This window comes from Podarcis filfolensis (genome assembly GCF_964270895.1).
Source record: "Podarcis filfolensis genome assembly, chromosome: 2".
Lineage (NCBI taxonomy): Eukaryota > Metazoa > Chordata > Lepidosauria > Squamata > Lacertidae > Podarcis > Podarcis filfolensis.
In genome coordinates, this window is record NC_139605.1 from 46,645,821 (window position 1) to 46,667,802 (window position 21,982).

The 21,982-nt window shown below is 42.1% G+C and overlaps 1 protein-coding gene and 1 long non-coding RNA gene across 10 annotated transcripts in view; one reads left to right on the forward strand and one right to left on the reverse strand.

The window, feature by feature from the left end:
• The window catches only part of EFCC1 (EF-hand and coiled-coil domain containing 1), a 65,754-nt gene extending 53,244 nt beyond the window's left edge, over positions 1-12,510 (forward strand). The window contains exons 6-9 of one of the 8 annotated variants that reach the window (XM_083603036.1): positions 3,662-3,820; positions 8,289-8,358; positions 9,976-10,025; positions 11,433-12,510. In XM_083603036.1, the coding sequence (XP_083459162.1) occupies positions 3,662-3,820; positions 8,289-8,358; positions 9,976-9,989 (243 nt within the window). In that variant the 3' untranslated portion in view covers positions 9,990-10,025; positions 11,433-12,510. The remainder of the gene's footprint in view (positions 1-3,661; positions 3,821-8,288; positions 8,359-9,975; positions 10,026-11,432) is intronic. The other 7 variants (XM_083603039.1, XM_083603034.1, XM_083603040.1 and 4 more) reach the window with 7 other exon arrangements.
• LOC310757671 overlaps positions 1-21,982 on the reverse strand; it is a 52,007-nt gene that overhangs the window by 26,919 nt on the left and 3,106 nt on the right. The window contains exons 2-6 of one of the 2 annotated variants that reach the window (XR_014545390.1): positions 20,911-21,001; positions 19,929-20,191; positions 17,615-17,730; positions 16,080-16,367; positions 15,869-15,975 (exon numbers count right to left, since the gene is read on the reverse strand). This is a non-coding gene — a long non-coding RNA (uncharacterized lncRNA). The remainder of the gene's footprint in view (positions 1-15,868; positions 15,976-16,079; positions 16,368-17,614; positions 17,731-19,928; positions 20,192-20,910; positions 21,002-21,982) is intronic. The other variant, XR_014545391.1, reaches the window with a different exon arrangement.

The following is a 21,982-nucleotide window of genomic DNA, read 5'->3' on the forward strand; positions in this document are numbered from 1 at the left end:
GTGAATAGGAAAATAACCTTGCTAGACCAAGTTGGGGGGGGGGAGTGCATTGAAAGTAATCTACCGCAGAGTCACACTGTTCTTGGGAATCATAGCTACCGTATTTTTCGCTCGATAACACGCACCTGACCATAACACACACATAGTTTTTAGAGGAGGAAAACAAGAAAAAAAAATTCTGAATGAAACAGTGGATGTATCATTTTTGTGCTTCATGCTGCGGCCACAGACATGTGATTTGACGGTGAGTTTGGGGTAGCCCAATGCAAAGATCCTGAGGATCCATGTGGATCCATGCTTTGTAACCACGTTTTTGCACCATTGCAGCCCCAGGCAACAGTGGGTGCGTGATTTTTTTGGTGCTGGCTGTAGCCATGGACATGCTATGTGATCTGATGGTGAATTTGGGGTGACCCAATGCAAAGATCCTGAGGATCCATGTGGATCCATGCTTTGTAACCACGTTTTTGCACAATTGCAGCCCCAGGAAACAGTGGGTGCATGATTTTTTTGGTGCAGGCTGTAGCCATGGACATGCTATGTGATCTGATGGTGAATTTGGGGTGACCCAATGCAAAGATCCTGAGGATCCATGTGGATCCGTGCTTTGTAACCATGTTTTTGCACCATTGCAGCCCCGGGAAACAGTGGGTGCGTGATTTTTTTGGTGCAGGCTGTAGCCATGGACATGCTATGTGATCTGATGGTGAATTTGGGGTGACCCAATGCAAAAATCCTGAGGATCCATGTGGATCCGTGCTTTGTAACCATGTTTTTGCAGCATTGCAGCCCTGTTTTTGCATCAGATCATTGCTATGTGATCTGATGGTGAATTTGGGGTGACTCAATGCAAAGATCCTGAGGATCCATGTGGATCCGTGATTGGAACCACGTTTTAAGTAGGGAGGGAAGGAAAAACATAGAAGCGACAAGGAGAGGGGTGTGCAGAGAAGCAGCTGGCTAAGAATGCAGGAGAGGGGTTTTACCGGAGGGAGGAAAGGAAGGCAAAAGTCCCCCCCCCACAAGCCAGCCCGCTCTCTCTCTCTCCCCCCCCCCCCAACCTGCATGTTGCCTTCGAGTCCCAGACGCACGGAGAGGAATCTGTTTTCCACTCTGCTTGCCTGGAGGGGAGGGGTTTTCTCTGCTCTTTGTTCCGTCTGAGCAAACACAGTAAGGAAACAGAAGCGGGTGGGCAGTAAGACCCTGAGGCAGAATGCAGGAAAGCAGCAGCTTCCTCTTTCCTCCCTTCTCCGGACGATTTGATATTTGCCTGATTTTTGCCTTCACTCACGCTTGTCAGCTCCAGGGACCACACATTCGCTCTATAACACGCACAGACATTTCCCCTTACTTTTTAGGAGAAAAAATCTGCGTGTAATAGAGGGAAAAATACGGTACTTCCCTGGAGGCGAATCTGATACAGACAAACGCTGAGGGCAACTATTTGTTTATGTGTTTCGATGCATTGGAAATGCATGTGGAAATGGGAGTGCAGAAATCACTGCTTGGCAGATGTCCTCTACCCACACTGCAGATTGACAGAGGAGCTGAGAAGGAGCATTTGCCCTAGGCTAAGACATGGTTTAACAACCTTGGGGGGGGGGGCCTGTGAGGCACATTTGACCTGTCACAAAGTTGATTTGGAGCTCTTGTGCAACCAACATGGTTCTCCTCCCCACCTCACTCTAAATTGGCCTTTTTGCAAGAAGGAAAGTGATGAGGAAATGCATTGGGAAGCCTGGAACAACAGTTGCTTGATGCAATGTTGTCTAATCTTCCTGCAAACATACCTGTGGGTGGGATTCAACTGATGAGCCCCACTAGTGGAAGCCCACACAAGGATTTATGCTAGTGCAAGGGGGCACACCCCCTCTCTTCCCCCTGTGCTCCTATGTTGCACAAATTGGCTCCACAAGGGTCAGGAGAGCCCCTAAAACAACACAGGGGAGTGGGGGGGATCATTCCATCTGGCAAGCTTAAATGCTTGTGCTGCTTGAATTATTACCACGGCACTATGTTGGATACCTCCCCATATAAATGCTGAATAAACAGCTTGTCTGGAAGTGTCCTCATTAAATAGGCAAGCTGTCACAGTTTTGGGGAACATATTTCTCCTTTAAAAATAATAATGACAGTATTGCTTAAATAGAGCACGAACTGGTCCATGTTCAAGAGCATTGCCCCATGATTAGCTGTTAAACTGAATGGAACTTGTGACCACACAGAAGATTCAAGATGAAGCTTGTGTGTTGAATTACAGTGGTACCTCGGGTTACAGACACTTCAGGTTACAGACACTTCAGGTTACAGACTCCGCTAACCCAGAAATAGTACCTCGGGTTAAGAACTTTGCTTCAGGGTGAGAACAGAAATCACACGGTGGTGGCGTGGTGGCATTAGCAAAAATGGTACCTCAGGTTAAGAACAGTTTCAGGTTAAGAATGGACCTCCGGAATGAATTAAGTACTTAACCTGAGGTACCACTGTATTCAGCACAGGCGCCAAGATTCAGTGGCTCTGCTTCCTGCATTGTAACATTAACACTGCCAACTGCACTTACCTGGAAATAAGCCCCATTGAATTCACTAGGACTTACTTCTGAGTAGGCATGGTTAGGCATGTGCGCATGTGAAGGAAATGAATATTTTGGTGACAAAGATGTTTACTTAGACCCAGCTGGGTGGAAGTGGGTATTGACATGACCTTCAATTCAATGAAGCCCTTGACTATGTTCTTAAAAGAAAGAGGCAAGCAATTCTAAAGTGCATGTTTAACTTGATCACACAGGTGGTCCCCCTGAAGTTAATGTATATGCCAATATTTTCTCTCCTGCTAAATGGTTCATACACTTAAACTTTAAGCAATCAAAAGTGTTTCACAGGAGTGCAGTGAAGCATGTGTTTAGTTAAGTAAGGGCTTTGCAAAATACTAATGGCTCAAGGAGAATGAAAAACACCAGCTGAGATCTTGATTTTATTTCTGCTACAGCGGAACCACCAGGCATACAGGTGCAATAAAAGCCATGGGACAGAATTGGTGGTGGAAGAGGTCAATCCTATCTGTATTGCTTCCTTTTGAAAATATATGTGAACCTACAAGGCACACTCAGAAAACCTGAAATCCCCAGACGATCTTGGCTATGTTAAACAGCCCATGAAATTCCCATTTTTATTTATTTATTTATTCATTCATTCAGTGTGTATACCACCCTTTATCAAAAGATCCCAGGGCGGTAGACAACATTAAAAACACGTTGCAGAACATCCGTGATAAAAACACAATAAAAAGCATACTGACAGGCAGCCTAATAATAAGATAGTCATAATAACAACAGTCCTCTCCCAAATACTTTTACAGGCCATAGATTATTTAAAAGCCTGGGTAAAGAGGAATGTTTTTGCCTGGTGCCTAAAGACATATAATGATGGTGCCAGGTGAGTCTTTCTGGGGAGAGCATTCCACAATCAGGAAGCCACCACAGTAAAGGCCCAGAATGCGGATCTTTGCCTTTACTTCCTACTCACTATATCCTTTAGTGACACTTTCCACTTGGCAAAATTAAGTTCATGTTCATAATGGGCATTTACCGCTGATTAAAGAGTTGGGGAATACATTTAATGCTTGTGCTCCAGTACTTTTCATGTCATCTATCGTTGTCCAGATGAAAGGCCCATTGCTAGGGGAACTGCAGCAGAAGTTGGAGGAGACTGAATTGCTGAAGATGGAGATGCAGATGTTGGAGACAGAGAGAGTAAGGCTGTCCCTGGTGGAAGAAAAGCTCTTGGATGTTTTGCAGCTGCTTCAGCAACTTCGGGACCTGGTATGGCAAGAAAATAGTGGGAGGTAGCTGAGAGTCTGGCCCTGACCCTCCGTATGGATACACAACCGTGTATCTTTCCATGAGCTTTCCATTAGGTGGCCACATCCAGTGTCATTTTGAGTTTGCTGCAGGAAAGCTTGGCAGCGCATGGCTGCATTAGGAAATGACAGCCCAAACATCCAGATGAATAGCTTTCCCATCAGAGATATTCATCCTCTCTCTCTCCTAAGGAAGGTTTAGGTCTGAGATTGCTTTGGATTGATCTAAAATAACTGTTAATCTGCTTCCCCATTCAGAGCAGTTGATACCAGGGCTTGAGAGTATTTGATTGGTGTGTCTGTGCAGAGGGAAAGCTTCTTGCGAGTAGCTTTCTTAACAAGGCTACTTCATGTGAACTGTCGTAGCATCACAGCTAAAAGACTGAGTTGCAAATCAGGAAGCCCTTGGTTTGGATCTCACCTCTGCCATGAATTCGCTAGGTGGCCTTAGGCACTCTTTCTCAGCCCCCACATATAATAATACTGTCTGACTTTGCAGGGTTGTTGTAAAGATTGCAACTAGTTAACCCATGCGAAGTGCTTTGAACACTTAAAGCTGCTATGCAAATGTTTAGTGTGAGTGGGGCAAAACTATACATTTGGAGAAGACCCAAGTCTGGGAAAGTGGGAAAGTGAACATCCGAAGAGGGGAGGAACTTCTCATTGCCTTTGAACCACAGGGTTGTAGAGCTGGAAGAAATCACAAGGGACCAACCCCCTGCAATACAGGGATATTTTGTCAATGTGGGGCTCAAACCTACGACTCTGAGATTAAGAGTTTTGTGCTTTGCCAACTGAGCTATCCCTGGCTCAAGTTATTATGTGATTTAGATGGAAGGAGCAATAGACAGGGAAGGAGTTCTAAATCTTCTACCCCTGCACTCCCTTCCTCCCATCATTGTTCTCCCACCCACTCCAAGCACATAAGGAGTGCAGGGAAGAAGAAGCAGTTAAAGGGGGAGTGCACACCCCTTTGATACCTTGCACGGAAATCAGCATTGTGAGAATCACAACTTCTCCAACCCTGCTTTTTTAAAAAGCAGTAATAATGGTGGCAGCTTCATCATTAGCACAACCATGGAAATGCTAGACCTGATCCAGCATCAGTGCTGTACAAACATGCAGAAAAAGGATGGTTACAAGATGGGAAAGTCTGCTCACTTTCCTATTTTATTCTTTTACATGTCTATATTAAAAGGTGGGTAATTGGCTTGATCAGGTTGTAAGCAGCTACCATTCTAGTTAATGTTATTCCTAAAGATTTTTTTTAAAAGAAAGAGAAAGAGAGAGATTGATTTATGTGCTAGACAGAAGCTGTGCATATCATTTTTTTTAAGTGTTTTAAAGAATATTGGAAATATCTACCCAAGCAAGGAAGGGAGCCTTCCCACAAGGTTGTATGAATGCTCATGTGAATGCATGAATTATGATATGCTTGAGGGTAGGGGTAGGAAATCAATAAAACTTTTAAAAAATTATCCAGGCAGGCAAGTGAGTGGGTGATCTCATGGGATAATCTGTGCTTGGGATAATTTGCATGTAGAAGGTCCCAGATTCAATCCCAGGCAGTTTTGACCAATGTACACATTTTGCAAGCTATTTTACCTAATGTAGCACAGTTGGTATGTTAGTTGCACTACTACATTCATTTTTTATGCACACTTACTTGCAATGTGTGTATTTTTTATAAGCATTGGTTGGAGATCTGTGTCACAAAATATGGAATTTTGAAGGATGATTGTGTTTCAGTTCTCATAATTGTTTCAGGAAGTGCAAATATAACAGATATGCCTCTAAATTCAAGCTGAATCGAACTTCTCCCCATCCCTTCTCTGTGCACAATTGTTCCATCTGGCAGGCTGAAATTGCTTGTGCTGACAGAACAGTAGACACAGCATGGCATGGATTTCCTCCTTTAGTGGAATGGAAGACACATGTATTTACCTGAAAGCATCCTAGGGCATTTAGTGATCAGATGATTTTGGTTTCACCTGTTAGCACAGCAAACATATAACAAGCTGTACAAATATTATATATACAACAAGACGTTAAGAGTAGATAATTTTAAAAAGTTGCTTTCATTGATTCGTAGGACTGGAGTCATGGTGACTGTGAGAAGCAAGGTCTTTCAAAACCATTTGAACAAAGCAAATGGACCTGCTCTGGATCTGCATCTGGAGTTCACTCCTCTTGCTTTTAAATACATGCAAAGCTGTTATTTATTCTGAATGTGATTGACTTGATGATTGCTTTATCATGCTTGAAATATGCCTCCATGCTTCTGGAGGCTCTCCAGAGTAAGTGTAGCTTTTTTCTATTATGTTAACTCGCTGCCCGGCTCAGCCGAGCCTTCATATCCTGAGTGTGGCAGTGCTTGCTCTTTGGATCAATAACAATCCCACAAAGGATACGCTATTAAAGCGCCATGACTGATTATGATTGGCAGAAAGCATTGCTGCGTTCTGTGTCAGGATTCTGTGACATGTCCCTCATTGACCGGCAGTCTCACTGAAAGTCATCTCGGCTTAGCAGACGATCCATCAAACAGTGTGTCACACCACTCTGAGAACAGTGTCATGAGTCCTGTATGCTGTCATATATTGTAGCTCTAGATGGTGATAAGATCTGTCAATGAATAGGGTGAATTACAGCACCCTGGGGGGAATGCACAGAATGCCCCCACATTGTTAGGGTCTTGGGAATCGGTAAGGCTATTGTTCTCTCACATGAAACTGAATGGCACTCTTGTAACCCTGAGGGAGAACGGTTTCATTTCTTGCTTTCACTGATGGATAGGAATATTTGAAGATGAGGGGGGCTGGGGGGGTTTCTAGACATCAAAGCTGGCTTCGAGAGGACTTCTGCGTCCTGAAAAATTCCTCACTCTCATGAGGTCCAGTCCTTGCTTCTGCGCCTCAGAGTATCTGTTGCTGCCTATGACTCATGTATTTCTGCTTTTCACTCCTCTGTTATCTCGGTGCCAGCCAAAATACAGTGGTACCTCGGGTTACAGACACTTCAGGTTACAGACGCTTCAGGTTACAGACTCTGCTAACCCAGAAATCGTACCTCGGGTTAAGAACTTTGCTTCAGGATGAGAACAGACATTGCGCAGTAGCGGCAGCGGGAGGCCCCATTAGCTAAAGTGGTGCTTCAGGTTAAGAACAGTTTCAGGTTAAGAACGGACCTCCAGAACGAATTAAGTTCTTAACCCGAGGTACCACTGTAATACAGTTTGATCACATATGGATAAGCTGTGTTCAGATATCCATTGTTTCCATCCATCTGTCTCGAGAGACAATGGAAGAGTGCGCCATCGGGGGTAAAGTCAAACTGTTGGAGAGTTACAGTGCCTGCTGTGGCTGTAGAGACCAAATGGGAGAGACATGTTTTATTGCAGGTGGGACAGATGAAGGTGTCTGGTTTCACTGTTACAGATGCACCATGGCGTTTCTTCTCTCTGCACTCCTCTCAGCTGTCATTTCTCCTCTGGGCACTGCTGTGGATACACAACCTGACTGTCTGTCTCCAGGCACTCCAGTCGTCTGCAAGGGATACCCACACAGTGGGGCTGATGTTCCAGCCTTCATGTCACATTTGAAGACATCTTTGTAAGGCAGAGTTGGTCTGCCAAGAGGCCTGGTACCTGAAGCCAGCTCCCCATAGAGCATGTCCTTGGGGATCCTGCTATCTTCCATTCTGTGTACATAACCAAGTTAGCATAGATGTCGCTGAGACACAAGTGCAAACATGCTGGGAATGTGGGCTTGGGAGAGCACGTCTTTGTTTGAGACTCTGTTCTGCCATGTAGTGCCCCCCAAACAGGTAGCAGGTTGACATGAGAGGCCTCCTTATATATACTTTACAAGTTTTACAAGTGATGTGGTAGGCTAAACCCTCATGTGCACAAAACTCATGTGCTGGGGCCATATGTGAACTGGACCCACTTATTCCATTGCAAATTGATATGCTATCCACTTACACATTTGCTTAAACTGCCATTAGTATTATGCCATTAGCCCACAATCACTTTGAATGCTGTTTTTATTCCATATCCTCTGCTTGCATTCTTTGTTGTGTACAACCATGCACCCAGGTGTTTCCATGCATCATTGCATAGGTACTACTCTCTGAAACTGCACTCTAGAATTTATCTCTTGGTCAAAACATGACAAAGAATAAAAGAATGCTAAAAATAAATCATGTTTCTGCCAGTTTATAGTTAGCAGTCTTTAGCTTTTTGTAAGGAAAAGGCACAGTACAGATCTTTTAAATAAACAAAAAAATGAATATGAGGTGGGGGTTTTTTTGTTAGATATTGTATTGAGTTTCCTTTTTTGTTTAGGGATTACTAATGTGCTTTCTCTTTAGAAGTGTGCCTATAAGCCTCTGTTGAAGCTAAATGTTCCCTAATATTTTGTGTTTTGAAGAACATATCTAAGCGCGCCTTGGGGAAAATCTTACTGAGCACTTTGGAATCCTGCTGTGACCCAGAACATGGTAAGCAAGTAAAGCCATGCATGGAGAGCCTTGCCATTAGGTGTCACTGTCCATAGAGAGGCCGCCTAGAGCAGCAATTTGGAGGGGAACATGATTTTGCTATTGCAGTGGATGGAAGAGACTTTTCATTCCAGCACTGCCTGGTACATTCTTTTGATACCCAGAAATGGCTAGGGAAGGTATGGGGAAGCTGTAGCCATCTGGATGTTGTTGGACTCACAACTCCCATCATAGCTAGCCAACATGGCCAATGGTCAGAAATGGTGGGAGTTGGGAGTACAAGAATATCAGAAGGACCATAATTTCCCCATCCCTGAGATAAAGAGAAGATGTTACACTCCTGAGAGTCAGGGATAGGTCCAGTTAAGGAAATTCATCTAAGCACCTGCTGATAAGCAAGGTTTTCTATGAGCTCAGGCATTGGTCAAAGGATAGAGCTAATAAAGACCCCCATGACCGTTCTCTGATAGTTGGGCAAGAGAAAAGATGAGATGGGTGAGCAGCTATTAGGGCTGTAGGAAGGCAAATGAGGTAGCAACCTTGATAGAGAAGGCACCACTTCCTGCTTTTGTTTAGAGGGTCAGCATGTCTAATTGCTGTCCTGACATAAAGCAAGTTGCAGGGGAGATGCTTTTTGTCGTTTGACACTTTTGGTGAGAAATAAAGAAAATCTTAATTTCACCATTGCTGTGCTTTGAGAGACGGGGAATTGTTACTTGAAGACATCTATCAAATCGAAGGTCTTTCCATCTTTGAAATTACATGGAAATGGAAACATAACTAGATTCTGCCATTAGCATGAACTTTGTGCATAACTGGAGACACCTCCCTCTCACTCAGTCTTTTTATCATTGACTGTAAGCTTTGCCCAAATGCATATTCAACCTATTCCTTTTCATTGGGATTGTACAGATATGTGAGAAAATAGAACACACCCTCTAGGCTAATTTTTCTTCACTGCATAAAAGTTTCTTTCCTCCCTACAGTGTAACAAAAGAGAATATAGAGGAAAGTAGGATCCTTTAGTGAAGGAAGTGGGTCAGATCTTCTCTGTAATAACCTTTCATGTTCATATGCAAAGCCTAAATCTGCTGAGTCCTCTCCTCAGGCGGTAGCCCCTCTGTGCATAAGCTGTTGTTACGAGAACCTTTATGGCCTGATGGATTTTATTTGATTACTTGGTTTCTAATTGCAAAGTTTTTGCACTGACCTCCTTGAGAGGGAACTGGCATGTTGCACATGGACAGTCTGCAGGGAAAGGCAGAGCTTTTCATAGAGCAAAATGGGTTGAAGAATGGATGGAAATATATGAGATAACGATTCGAAATTTAGTCTGAATGATCTAAATGCAAGTAATGGGAGGGAATTAATGCATACAGAAGGTTTTTATTGTTTGTCATTATCTCTTTGTCTCCAGCAGGGATTCCTTGTCCCTCAGTGCTAGGCATCTGGGTATTTGAACCCTTCAATACGAGTCCTTCAATAAATGGCAAATAAACTAAGTTTGTGCCAAAATCCCCTCCCTAAAAATATCCTGCCCCCTACAAAAGTGAGGCCTGGTTTTCTGTTGTATTCTTGAGGGAGTGGCATGGAAGAGAAATTTCTTTGAATTTTTAGGAGTCTTAAGCTGAGAAGACGCTATGGGAAGAGTTCAACATGATCCTAAGGTGATTGTTAGGCCAAGCATTTCCCCAGGCAGAATGACCACCCTCCTCCCCCTCCTGTGTGCTGTTCTAGGGGTTCTTCCATCCTGCCCCATTTAGGCAATTTAGGGGGCCTGGAGGGGGAAGAGAACAGGGAAAGGCCCACTGCACAAGTGGAAGTCCCTTTGCAGGGCTTATGCTGATGGGGCTCCTTAGTTAAATCCTGCCCCGTACCATTAAAGCACATTCAGAACACATTTTACACTCAAAGAATTCTGGGCACTGTTGCTGGGAATTGTAACATTGGCCCTGTCTGCACTATACATTTCAATCTGTATCATACCACTTTAAACAGACATGGCTTCCCCCAAAGACTGTGGGGACTGTGGTTTGTTAAGTCTGCTGAGAAGTGTCAGGAGACCCCTATACACCTCACAGAGCTACAATCTTTGGAGCTGTCTGACGATCAATCCACATTCCCAGGGAAATCTGGGAATTGTAGCTTTGTGAGGAGCATGTTTGCACCTTGAACTTCTTGGAGGTCTGCTTTTGTCAACAGTCCCGTGTGGAGCTTACAGTGCAGTTCCCTCTTTACTTCCCATTTCTTCCCTTACTTCCCTCTCCTCCCCGCTTCTTTCCCCAACAAATAGAATTCTCTGCATCACAAATGAAAAGAAACTCAACCCACAAGCATTCTATTTTAAGTCTGCCTCATTTGCAACATCAACTTTCTTTGTACTCACTACTGCACAAATTGCATCTCGAAATCTTTGTGCGCAGCATCTGCAGGACATCGCTGGCATTAAAATTCCAGCCCATATTTCCGCCCATTTTATCTGGACTTACCTGTTCCATGGAAAACTAGATAAGCTATCTATTAAAAAAAACAACCCCATGTTGCCAATGACTGGGTTGCAAAATCTGATTAACCCATTTGCAATATTCAGCACCTGACTGGAAGCACCCACAATCAAATGTTACCAGGTGGATTTGGTTAGCAATTTTCTCTCATTGTAGTGGGAACTCAACTTTGATTTAGGCATGAGATTAATTTTACAGCCCAAAGGCTTTATCTGTGGCTATTTATTTGTGACTACAGCTTCAGGGGGTTTAGCCTTACAGCACACTGCCAACATACAGAGACAGATACATTTCAAAACTCATCTTTGTGTGTTCAAGGATGTGGATTAACTGACCACAGTGTGTGAAGCAGAAGGAGCAACCAAGATAACTGAAGATTGCTCCACTCTGCTTCACTTTGATATGAACAAGAATGTGTTCACAATGTAGTCCTTCAAAAAGTCTGCATCAAATTTTGGCAATTATGCCTACGTTTTGTAAGAAAGGACATGTTATTGATATTCATACTGCTTCATCTTTGTTTTGTTAACCTTCCAATTCACTATTTGCATTTTTTTTTCTGTTTTAAAGGAAAACCACATATCATTGAAGTCTTAGATACCCTCTACCATGAACTGACTGCCTGTGAACTCATTCAAAGCAAACCGCATGAGAAAACTCCAGGTCACCAATCCTTGGCTAACTCTTTGGTTATCTCCTGTTGAGCAACAGTGCCACCCACAATGCATTGACTGTTACCACCCAGAGGGCTTAAAAGCTACAACACCAAAGCACAAAGTTCTCCACAATCAAGAAATGTGTAAAAGCTGGAAGAATAAAAGACAATTGCAGAGATATGAGGAGCCATTACAGAGCGCATGCACTGTCAGCAGTGACTTGCAGTGGGTCTTGAACACATCTCTGGGGTCTGTGGCCTGTGTCTTTCTCAGACCATGAGCCCTGCTCCACAGGAAATTCCAGAAATTCAAACTTGAGACCTTATCTGTATACAACCTGTGTTCTGCCGCTTGTTCATTCTCTCACTTTGAATTGTGAAATTGGGTATGATACTTCTGGGAAGTTCTGTAATCTCTCATCTAATTTCTAAGCAAGCCTTATCCAGGAGACAGCTCCTTGCTCCCAAGGATAAGTGGCACCTAAAGCCTTCATGTTATTGGTACCAGAAATATTCTGATCCGTTGTATTAAAATTATCCTGTTACTAACCCTGTAGAGCTTTAGCTTCCTGGTTATAATAAGAGAGATTAATATTATCTGCTACATTTCAGTAGTTTGTCTTCCCTGGAGCATCTAACAGGTGTGTGTGTCAAGGAACCTTCGTAATGTACAAAGGGAAAATGAGTGTATAATGAAAACACACCAAGGTCGCTTAAACTTGAGGTAGCTATTGGTTGCTATCACTACCTATAGTCATGAGGGACTATGTGTCCTGCAATGGACACCATTTGTATGGTGTCAGTATGCATGCTTGTAAACACAGACTTTATTTAATTCTTATACTTATGTCTGCATTTCTGTCCAGCCAGATACTTTATTTAAAATGGTAGCCACTCTACAAATGTAGTTTTGTTTTGATAGTAGCTTTTTCACTACTGTCGTATTGCAAATTTTAGATTGCTATATTAAATGCTACCTTTATCCTTTTGAAATGATGGCAGTGAATCTTTTTTTTAAAAAAATTGTTTTTTTTCTATATTACATCACAATGCAAATATACCAAAGCCATCCCCACATCCTCCCCATCCCCACATAGAGTTATCATTTAAATCATCAATCAAACACAGTATTCTTTTGTCCCTCCCCCTGCTTCATCTTTTATTTCTTATACACTGCACTCTATTGTTTTGCAATTTGCATTCTACAAAATTCAAATTGTAATACAATAAAATAAAACAAAACACCAAGAAGTTATAAAAATACAATTAAAACCCATAATGAGTATTTAATGTGTACATGCCGTGGTCCAGCTAATAAAGCATACAAACCACTGGTGGCCCAGGAACCACAGTTTGGGAACTCCTGATCTAAATTGTTGGCTGTACTGGTTTTATCCATGTTCAGTTATGCCTTTGTAGTAACTAAATTGTTAGTACATGACCTTGGTCTGCATCCAGTGCACCTGATTGGGAAATTGCTTTCCATAGCAGGTGCTGCTATACCACACCAAGAACAGATTCTCTCCTGCGTGCATATCACTCAGGAACACGCTTGTTGCTTTTGCACCTGAATGCTCCACTGAAAATGGTTGCGTCTTGGGCGCTCTCTCCAGCACCACAGTCCAGAATTGTTGGAATCCCTGCAAAAGTTTCAACCAAGTCGTTGAAACAATGCATGGACCTAAATGCAGCCATTCTTCAAAGTTCTCTGTTCTCTGAATTTTGCAGTGCAGTTCTCCAGTCAAGTAATGTGTACAAATATACACAGACCAGGGCAGATGAGCATAAACATGCACATTGTAGTGAAAGTAACATACAAAAAATGCATTTTATTGTGGGAAATTGATTTGCAAGCTGATATGGAAATGTGGAAAACTGAACTTCAGACTGGAAAAAATTAGAAGCCAAAAACAATGGATGTGCCCATCCCTATTCTTACCCCATTGTTCTTGAGCAAAGAAGAAATAAAAGTCAGGATGTCTTATCTTATTTATGAAATAATGTGCAATTTTAAATAGGCACTTTCCCAGTCCTTAATGGAATAAGATTTTGGATTTGGCTGCAATAGACAATTCAGGATGCAGAAGAACATCTAATTCAAAATTAAGCCAAACGTTCCCCGGGGGAAATAGCTAAAGTCACAGACTCATTTTGAATGTGATTTTTTTTCATAAATTAGTGATGTTTTGTTTTCACACCACAGAGCAATTACTGTATAAAATACATCCTCAGCTACAAAATTGTATGCAAAACTATGCCATGTGCTGACAATACTATGAGGTTGGTATGCAGATAGCAAAAGCAAGGTCATGGTCTGAATATATTTTCACTATTGTTCCTGTAACTGATGCATGTATAAACAGAGTGATATTTTGCTCAGTTGTGCATAGATAACATGGACAACACAGAAAGCCTCAAGAGAAGAAGTCATTACGGAAACAAGGGAACTGGATCTCTCACAAAAGAGAAATATAAGTGTGTGCAACCAAATTAAGAGACCATATGTTTCCCTTCCTGCTTTATGATAATATCTTCTGAAGACCAGACAGTTCCCATACCAGAAGCAGCTGAGAAGATAAGAGAACAGCAAAATGCAGCATTCAGCCCACGGAATCTGAATGCCACATCATCTTATATGCTCTGAGAGCGACCCACCATGCATTCCAGATGCAAGCCACCATTAATATACGATTCCTATATAAGCCTCACTGGAAAAAAACCAGAGGTATATTCTACTGCCTATGCTTTTCATAAAGAAGCAGAGAGGAGAAATAATAGGGAAATATATGACATACCTGACAAGGTATATTGTCCCAAAGGATGGCTGTGCCCTCAGGTCATTTACATGTGGATTCTGGATGTATTTTTGCTTCCCTTTGGGATATCCACTACATTAAGCAGTCATTTCTCCTAATGAGAAGCTGGGGAGCTATGTAACCCAGATGCCCTATAGCCCAGACAAAACACCAATTACGGTGTAACCAGAGAAAGGAAAAAACTGTCACTGAACACAGGTGGTTGCTGCTGTGAAGAGCAGAGTAATGAGCAGGTGCTGAGAGAAGATTCTGCTAATAAATTATACTGGAATAAGCTCGGTGCAGGAAGCAATAGAGTCTGTTCTTGTGGAGCCAATTGTGAAGGGCCAAACTAGATGTGATGGAGATCAATGAACAGGATATTCCACATTTCCCCCCAAAAGTGTTAAGAGCAGCTGTGAGGAAAGGGTGATTTGAGCAGGGCCAAAGCACTGGCAGAAGCAGGGGCGAACCCTTTTTCGCCACACATGCCATTTCGTCACATTTTCCTTAAGGCGGTTCAAGCTGCCCACTCTTGCCAAAACACACAGGTCATCAATCACGCAGGTGCCTGCAGGGTTTGCCCTGTGAGGTAAATAGCACAGAGCATAGGAGAAAATATTAGCTGCTCCCTCCAGCACCACCACACTGTATGAGGTCTCCCGTGCAGCTGCTTTAAAAACAGTTTCACAGTTTTCCCCATGCCATGTCCTGTTTGGCTCTGTACTGTGAGGCTTTTCATTGTGACGACAAAATTAATAGAGCATACTTGGGCACTTTCACATCCTACATTTGAAGCCCTATGATACCACACTGAACAGTCATGGCTCCCCACAAAGAATTTGCCAAGGTGCTGAGAGTCACTAGGCGACCTCATTCTATTCAGAGCTCCAATTTCCAATCCCTCTTCATAAGCAACTTTTGGAATTGCACCTCCATGAGAGGACTAGGAGGTCTCCTAACAACTCTCAGCCCTCTTAGCAAACGAGAGCTCCCATACTTCTTTGTGGGGGAGCCATGGTTCTTTACAGCAGCTTCTACAGTGCTTTGAACATACATTGTGAATGTGGCTTTAGAAATGTGGCTTTAGAAAGATGGTCTAGAGGGTTTTATTGAACATGTCCAAGATGTCTAAGTAAAATACTTGGAGACAGAAAAATGGAGAAATGTTTTTTTAAAAAATCCAGACACATCCCATGTAACAACCATATTGAAAAACAGAAAGCCAACTATTCTACATGGAATAAAGACAATCCTTTTATAATAGGTATCTTCCTTTTTCTGGAGTGAGTTGCCCACAAAATTGCTTTTTACTGCCCACAAACACTAGCTGTCTCTAACTGTCTGTTAAATAAGAGAATTAAGAGATTCCTCCCATACCATCAATATGTATTCATTCTCATTTGAGTTGGAAGGAAGAATCAGAATTTATACCAGAAGTATATGCACTCCATGTAACCCCAAAAACTCCAGTAGTTCTCCCCAACCCCCCATAGCCGATTTAAGGGAAGCACAGGGCACTGCATAGGGATGATAGATCTCCAAAATATCCCTACCTTCCCATTCCTCTGATAGATTCTTTCCTCCAGGAAACCATCACTGTTGGATACCACCCTTAGTCATTAAGGTGCTTCAAGACTCTCTTGTTATTTAGTCCTTGTCACTGCAAAGAAATTTGTAATGGAATGACTAATGAGTTTCCAAAATGGAAATGCATCTTTACACAGGAAAGTCACAGCACATTAATTAAATAGATTAGACATATACCTTGATCTGTGCCTTTTAGCAATGTGACTTCAGAAAGGAATTAACTTAAACTATATTGATAAGGTGCTGTGAAATCCAAATTGGTTTCTGGCGTGGCAAGAGGTGTTTGCACTTAGTTTGTTGTTAAAATTTCTTTCCCCATCGATATGAAGTGGTGTGACTGCTGCATCCAAGCATCAACATATTCTGCAACTGGGTTGTTTCTCCAGAGGTTTTTCCAGTTTATGGAGTGGGGAGCTTTGTCTGAGTTCAGACTTTAAAAATGCTGGTCTTCTATTTGTGGCCACTCTGGAAGAGGAGAATGGACATTGGAGCATTTTTTCACACAACACTAAGCCATTGTTGCTATGCATGTGCAAAGTCAGGAGATCAGGTTTAAATAATTTTTTAACCTTTTTTTAATTAAAAAAACCATTTGGTTTTTAAAATCAATAAATGAAGGTAGATTTAGAATCCTCTTTCAACCTTCCTCTGTATTTGTTTCACTTGTGAGCAGGTGCATTGCTCTGGAAGCACACTTTTAGTGCTCCACCCACTATTTTTGGAGTTGGTTCTATCCATTTAAATGTTATGATTAACCTCCACATTTTAATCTCAATTATATGAAAGTATGGAGGGGAAGCCTTTTCATCTGCAGTATCCCTCTCCCCATCTCCACTGAAACTCACAACTGAGAGAAGGACTCCTCTCTACTCATGAAACTGACACAGTCAATCAGTTTCTCAGATGATTCCTATCATTTCCCCAGATGCTGGAATAACTTTGCGTATCCATCCTTTCCCCCAGTTACAGCTTCTGCTCCATGGAGAACAAATGGAGTTTTGGGGAGGAAGCACCCTCACAAGGCATTTATGGACCAGCAGTTCCTAAGGGGTTCCCTAGAGCTCAGCACCCTTACCAAACTAAAGTTCCCAGGATTCTTGGGGGGAAGCACTTTAAATGTATGGTGTGGATGTGACCTATGACCCTATCAAGTCAAAATATATGTTCAACAACAACAGAGAAGCCCACCTAAGCACACCATACTCTTGCTTACCCTCATTAATCTGCTTCCACTTGCCTCCCAATCCCTGATTTTTTAATACTCATGTCTGGTAATTCTTCCTGAATTCCTTTTCCTGATTGTTCTCTCGTAACCTCTTGCACATTGACTTATGCAGAATTTTAGGCTATGAAGGTGGCAATAGTTCAACATAACTAATAATCTTTGCAGAATTGCATGGGGGGGATCCTTTTTTATTCCCCCTCCCCTATTTTTCCAATTTCAGAGTAATCATCCTTCCAACGAACATTGTGAAAAAGCCTTGCTATTGAGGGTAAGCATGGGAATGAAATGACTCAGCTAGACAGCTGGCGGCCTGCTCTTCTGCTTATTACTTCAATCACAATACTCTGTTATTTTGGGCTCCTACCCTCTGCACGTCAAGTCAACCTGCTGTCTTGGATTGCCAGCTCACCCTAGCGCACATTTAGACCTTAATATAAATGTACATGCATGAGAGACCCATTGACATAATGGCTGTTAGCTCACTTACGGCTGGTGCTTTTGTCATTGACTTCAAAAGTATTAGCCTTGCAGGTAAAGACTGGCACCGATAAGGACATCTCAGGTGCATGTTAATTATCCACTCCATCTGGCACCAGAAACTGCCTGCAAGTGCAAAAATAAAGACCATTTCCTGAAGCAAGAGAGTGACTTTGTGTCACAGACACATTCTATTTTAAAAAGAATGATGTGCAGAAATATCTCATTTCCAAGGTTAAGTACTAGCTGTGCTATAAATGTCACAATAAGTCATGTATTATATTTCTTACTTATGGGGATGGCTGTTGAACCAAGGAATGAGCAAATCATCACTTGTGTTTGAAGCCGTGACATAGCAGCCTGCATCTTGGCAGGATCATCTGTGGCAGTGATGGGAAACCTCTAGCTCTCCAATGGGACTACAGCTCCCATAATCTCTGAGCATTGGCCACATGGGCTGTAGCTGATAGAATTTAAAGTCAATCAACCTCTAGATGGCCCAAGGTGGGTGGCCTTGAACTCTTATGACCTTGAGTCACCTAAGCTCTACATTTCCTTGAGTTCTCAGATCATGACTATAAACCACCAGCATTTGTTTTCCATTACATGGAGAAACCCTATTTTGCTTAGTAAGTAATGACCATCGCTTCTGAAAAGCTATGGACACTTAAAGTTCAGTTCTGCATATGTTTACTCAGAAATAAGTTCCACTTTTGTTCAATTTCCAAATAAGTGCAGAGAGCAGGGCAGTTTTAGCTTTCAGGTAAACAGTCTTGCTTAATATCCTTAATATGCATATAGAAAGAGCAAAAAATGTATTTTATATCTACTTAGATGTAATTTTGGAATGCATGTTGGCTACATGACCTCAACTTTTGGAATGTGCTTGTTTTTAAAAGCCTCTGTTTGGAGTCAACCTACATGTAACGCTTAGCCTTATGGAGCTTCTGACATTTTCTGTTTATACCAACTTAATCTGTGAAAACAGCTGAGGTGAAGACTGGCATTGGAACGGCATTCTGAATGTTGGAGAATTCGGGACAGACGAAAGGAAGTACCATATTTTTCACTCTATAAGATGCACCAGACCTAAGGCGCACCTAGTTTTTGGAAGAGGAAAACAAGAGGGGGAAAAATCTGAATCGCAGAAGCCAGGACAGCAAACGGGATCGCTGCGCTGCCCTAGCTTATGGGATAGCAGTGTGCAGCCTCTCCTAGGCAAGGGAAGCCTTCATCCCCTGCCTGGGAGAGGCTGCGCGGCTAAGCCAGAAACCAGGACAGCCAGCGGGATTGCAGCGCTGCGATCCCACTGGCTGTCCTGGCTTCTGGCTTAGCCTGTCCCCAGCAATGGGAGCCAGTGGGTACTTCTTTAATGTTGTGCAGAATTGAATTCTGACACAAGAGGCAGGGATGGCCATCAACTTGGATGGCTTTAAAAGAGGATTTGACAAATTAATGGAAGTAAAGGCTATCAGCTACAATGATGGCTATCCTCTGGCTCCATGGTTGGAGGGATACCAGTTACTGAAAAACACTGGAGGACAGAGTCCTCTTGTGCTCGGGTCCTGCTTGCTGGCTTCCCTTAGGCATCTGGTTGGCCACTGTGTGAAAAGGATGCTCAACTAGATGAGCATGCTCTTCTTATGTTCCTTCCCTTTCTTTCTGCTAAAAATTGCATCCCCAGCTGCATTTCCTCCTACAGGTCTTTCTCCCTGTAATAAGAAGAGCAGCTTTAGGGGTATTTTAACAGAAGAAAAGTACTAGGGGTGGGGGGAGGTTTAAGAAAGCTCATTCTCTTTGTGGTTCCACACAGGCACATGTGTGCATACACACAGGCCTTCCACTTTAGACTGTGGTCTCATGGTTACATTTTTTTAATAGAAAAAGAGAGAAGGCAGGGGAAAGCCTGGAGAAGACAAGCATCAGGTACAGTTTGGCTCTAAGCTGCAAACAAATATGCCATAGCAACTTGTAATCCATGTCTTCTAAGAAAATATGTGAATTTAGAAACAGGAGACTTGGTTTAAATCAACAATTACAACTGGCATTTGCTTCCTTTGTGATTTAAATAAAATCAATCCATCCTCTGTGTTGATCCATCATGCAATGTGTTTAAATTATGGAAATTATTTAGCAAGTGCACATTTTGATTTCATCGTTTGTGGGGAGGCGGGAAGCATTATTTTACAACAGAATTCCTTTGCAAATCCACATGACAATAAGACTCCCAGGATGTGTAAGTGACAAATCATATTACCACACAAAAGGCTATCTTTAAGAAGAGTAATTTCATGGAGGTTTAATACATAACCCTTAATTTTTACCTTGGCATACTTGTTGAAAAAGCTACCCATAACTCTGCATAATGCCAGATTATTACAAGTGGAGTCTTAGCATGAAATTTAATTGAGCACCACTTTTCTTTCTGAAGCATTTGGATTTACAAAGATGGCTTCTGTACATTTACGGCTCCAATCTTATCCATCTCCAGCATGGTTATCTTTCTTCATTTTATGTGTAGGGCAGCATGGTGTGTGTGAGGCCAAAAGAACAAATCTCTGTTTCTGGATGCAATTAATTCTTGTGCCTTTTGAAAGAAACATAGAAAAGACTGACGTGGATGAAAGGAAAAGCAAACAACAGCCTCCCCTCCCCCAGCTCCACCCAAGAAAATTAGACAATTGGGGTGGGTGGGGAAGAAGCATCAAAGAAGATAGTGCAGATCAAAAGTATGAAAGGAGGAAAAACAAGCCCAGATGCAGACAGAGAACAGATGCTGAAGACAACTTAAAAATATATCTGAAGCACAAAAGGAGTTTTCCCCCCCAAGTGAGGAATAAAAAAAAGAAAAAAGAAAACCATATTCTCTTGAAAACAATTTCAAAAACCTGAAGAATTAGTATAGGTGGCAATGGCATATAAGGTTAAACTACAGGCATATAATCAATGCAGCATTTTAAGACCCCTCTGAAACCCCTTGCTGAAGGTTTTTGTTCTATGCTGCATTTTGTTTCGCTTTTACCATATTTTGTAAGCCTCACTGTGTTACTATGTAAAAAAGGGGAGGAATACAAATAAAATAATATTAATTTGATTTTGAGGATAAGCAGCAGGTGGGAAAAGATCTGAGGTAATAGAATGGCTTGTAGTACTTCAAAGACTAAATGGATAGGACCAAATTTTAAAAGCTGTCCTATATAAAAGCTTGATGCAAGAACAGAACAGCCTGAACTTATGAAATAAAAAATTGATAAACTCTTAAGTTGAAGTGGTGGTTATGTGGGAAAATATTGAAAAATATCATACCCCACCTCCTGAGTGACACTGGTTTTCTGGATCCATTTCAAACCGGCTTTTGGTACAGAAACAGTTTGGTCATCTGAATGGATAACCTATACTGGCAGGAGAATGGGGACAAGTGCAATGCCGCTATTCTTCTGGACTTCTCGGCAGCTTTGATACTGTTGACCGTGGTTTTCTTTTGGTTTGCCTGAATAAGGTAGGAATTGAGATTGGATACAATGTCCTTCAGTGATTCCCATCTGAATGTCCCATCTGAATGTCCAATTCAGGAAGCTGGCATGGACTCCTTCTTGCCCCACGGTGGTTGGCAGGCTTGTTTTCTTCCCCATTCTGTTGAAACCACTGTGAGTGAGGTCATCCAGGGACTCCCGCTAACCTAAAAACTTCAGCTTTTTAAAATTTTCATATTTTGAAAATTAATAAGTAAAACAGGAACATTATGGAAACTTCTGTCATGTTCAAAATACATAATCTAAACAGTAGTTTTCCATTAGAAAAAAGGGGAAATGGAGAAAGAACCCTGGGGCAAACTCTAGCTATCATAGCTGGCACTTAAACATAACCAGTCAAGTTAGAAATCAAATTCACAGCATGCTCAGTTTACTCCCTGCTAGCATGGAGAAAAGCTGTCTTTTTGTCTCAAGAAATTCACTACGGAATGGGCAAGTTGTCAGGCTGTGTAGACAAATGACTATTTAAATAGCTAACAAAACAAGGAGACAACTCTGTGAAACCTGTCAAGCACAAACCCACCACAGATAGCTATTTTATTTTCAAAGGTTCCCCCCGCCCTTTCTAATAGCCCAAGAGATCAACAAACCTCACACATTTTAAATTAACAGGATTTTAATTTCACATTATACAAGCTGTTTCATACATTTCACACTTTCCATTTCAGAAGGGGAATAGTCTCATTTGAAAAGATGGTAATTTGCATTTAAGAAAATATTAATCAGAACCATCAATTAAAGGGACTGTTTTCAAAAGGAACTATAGCAATGGATGCACTGATTCTAGGGAAACTGAAATTAAAGCTCACGCCGCAGAAGCATGGCCAATACTCAGGGATGATGGG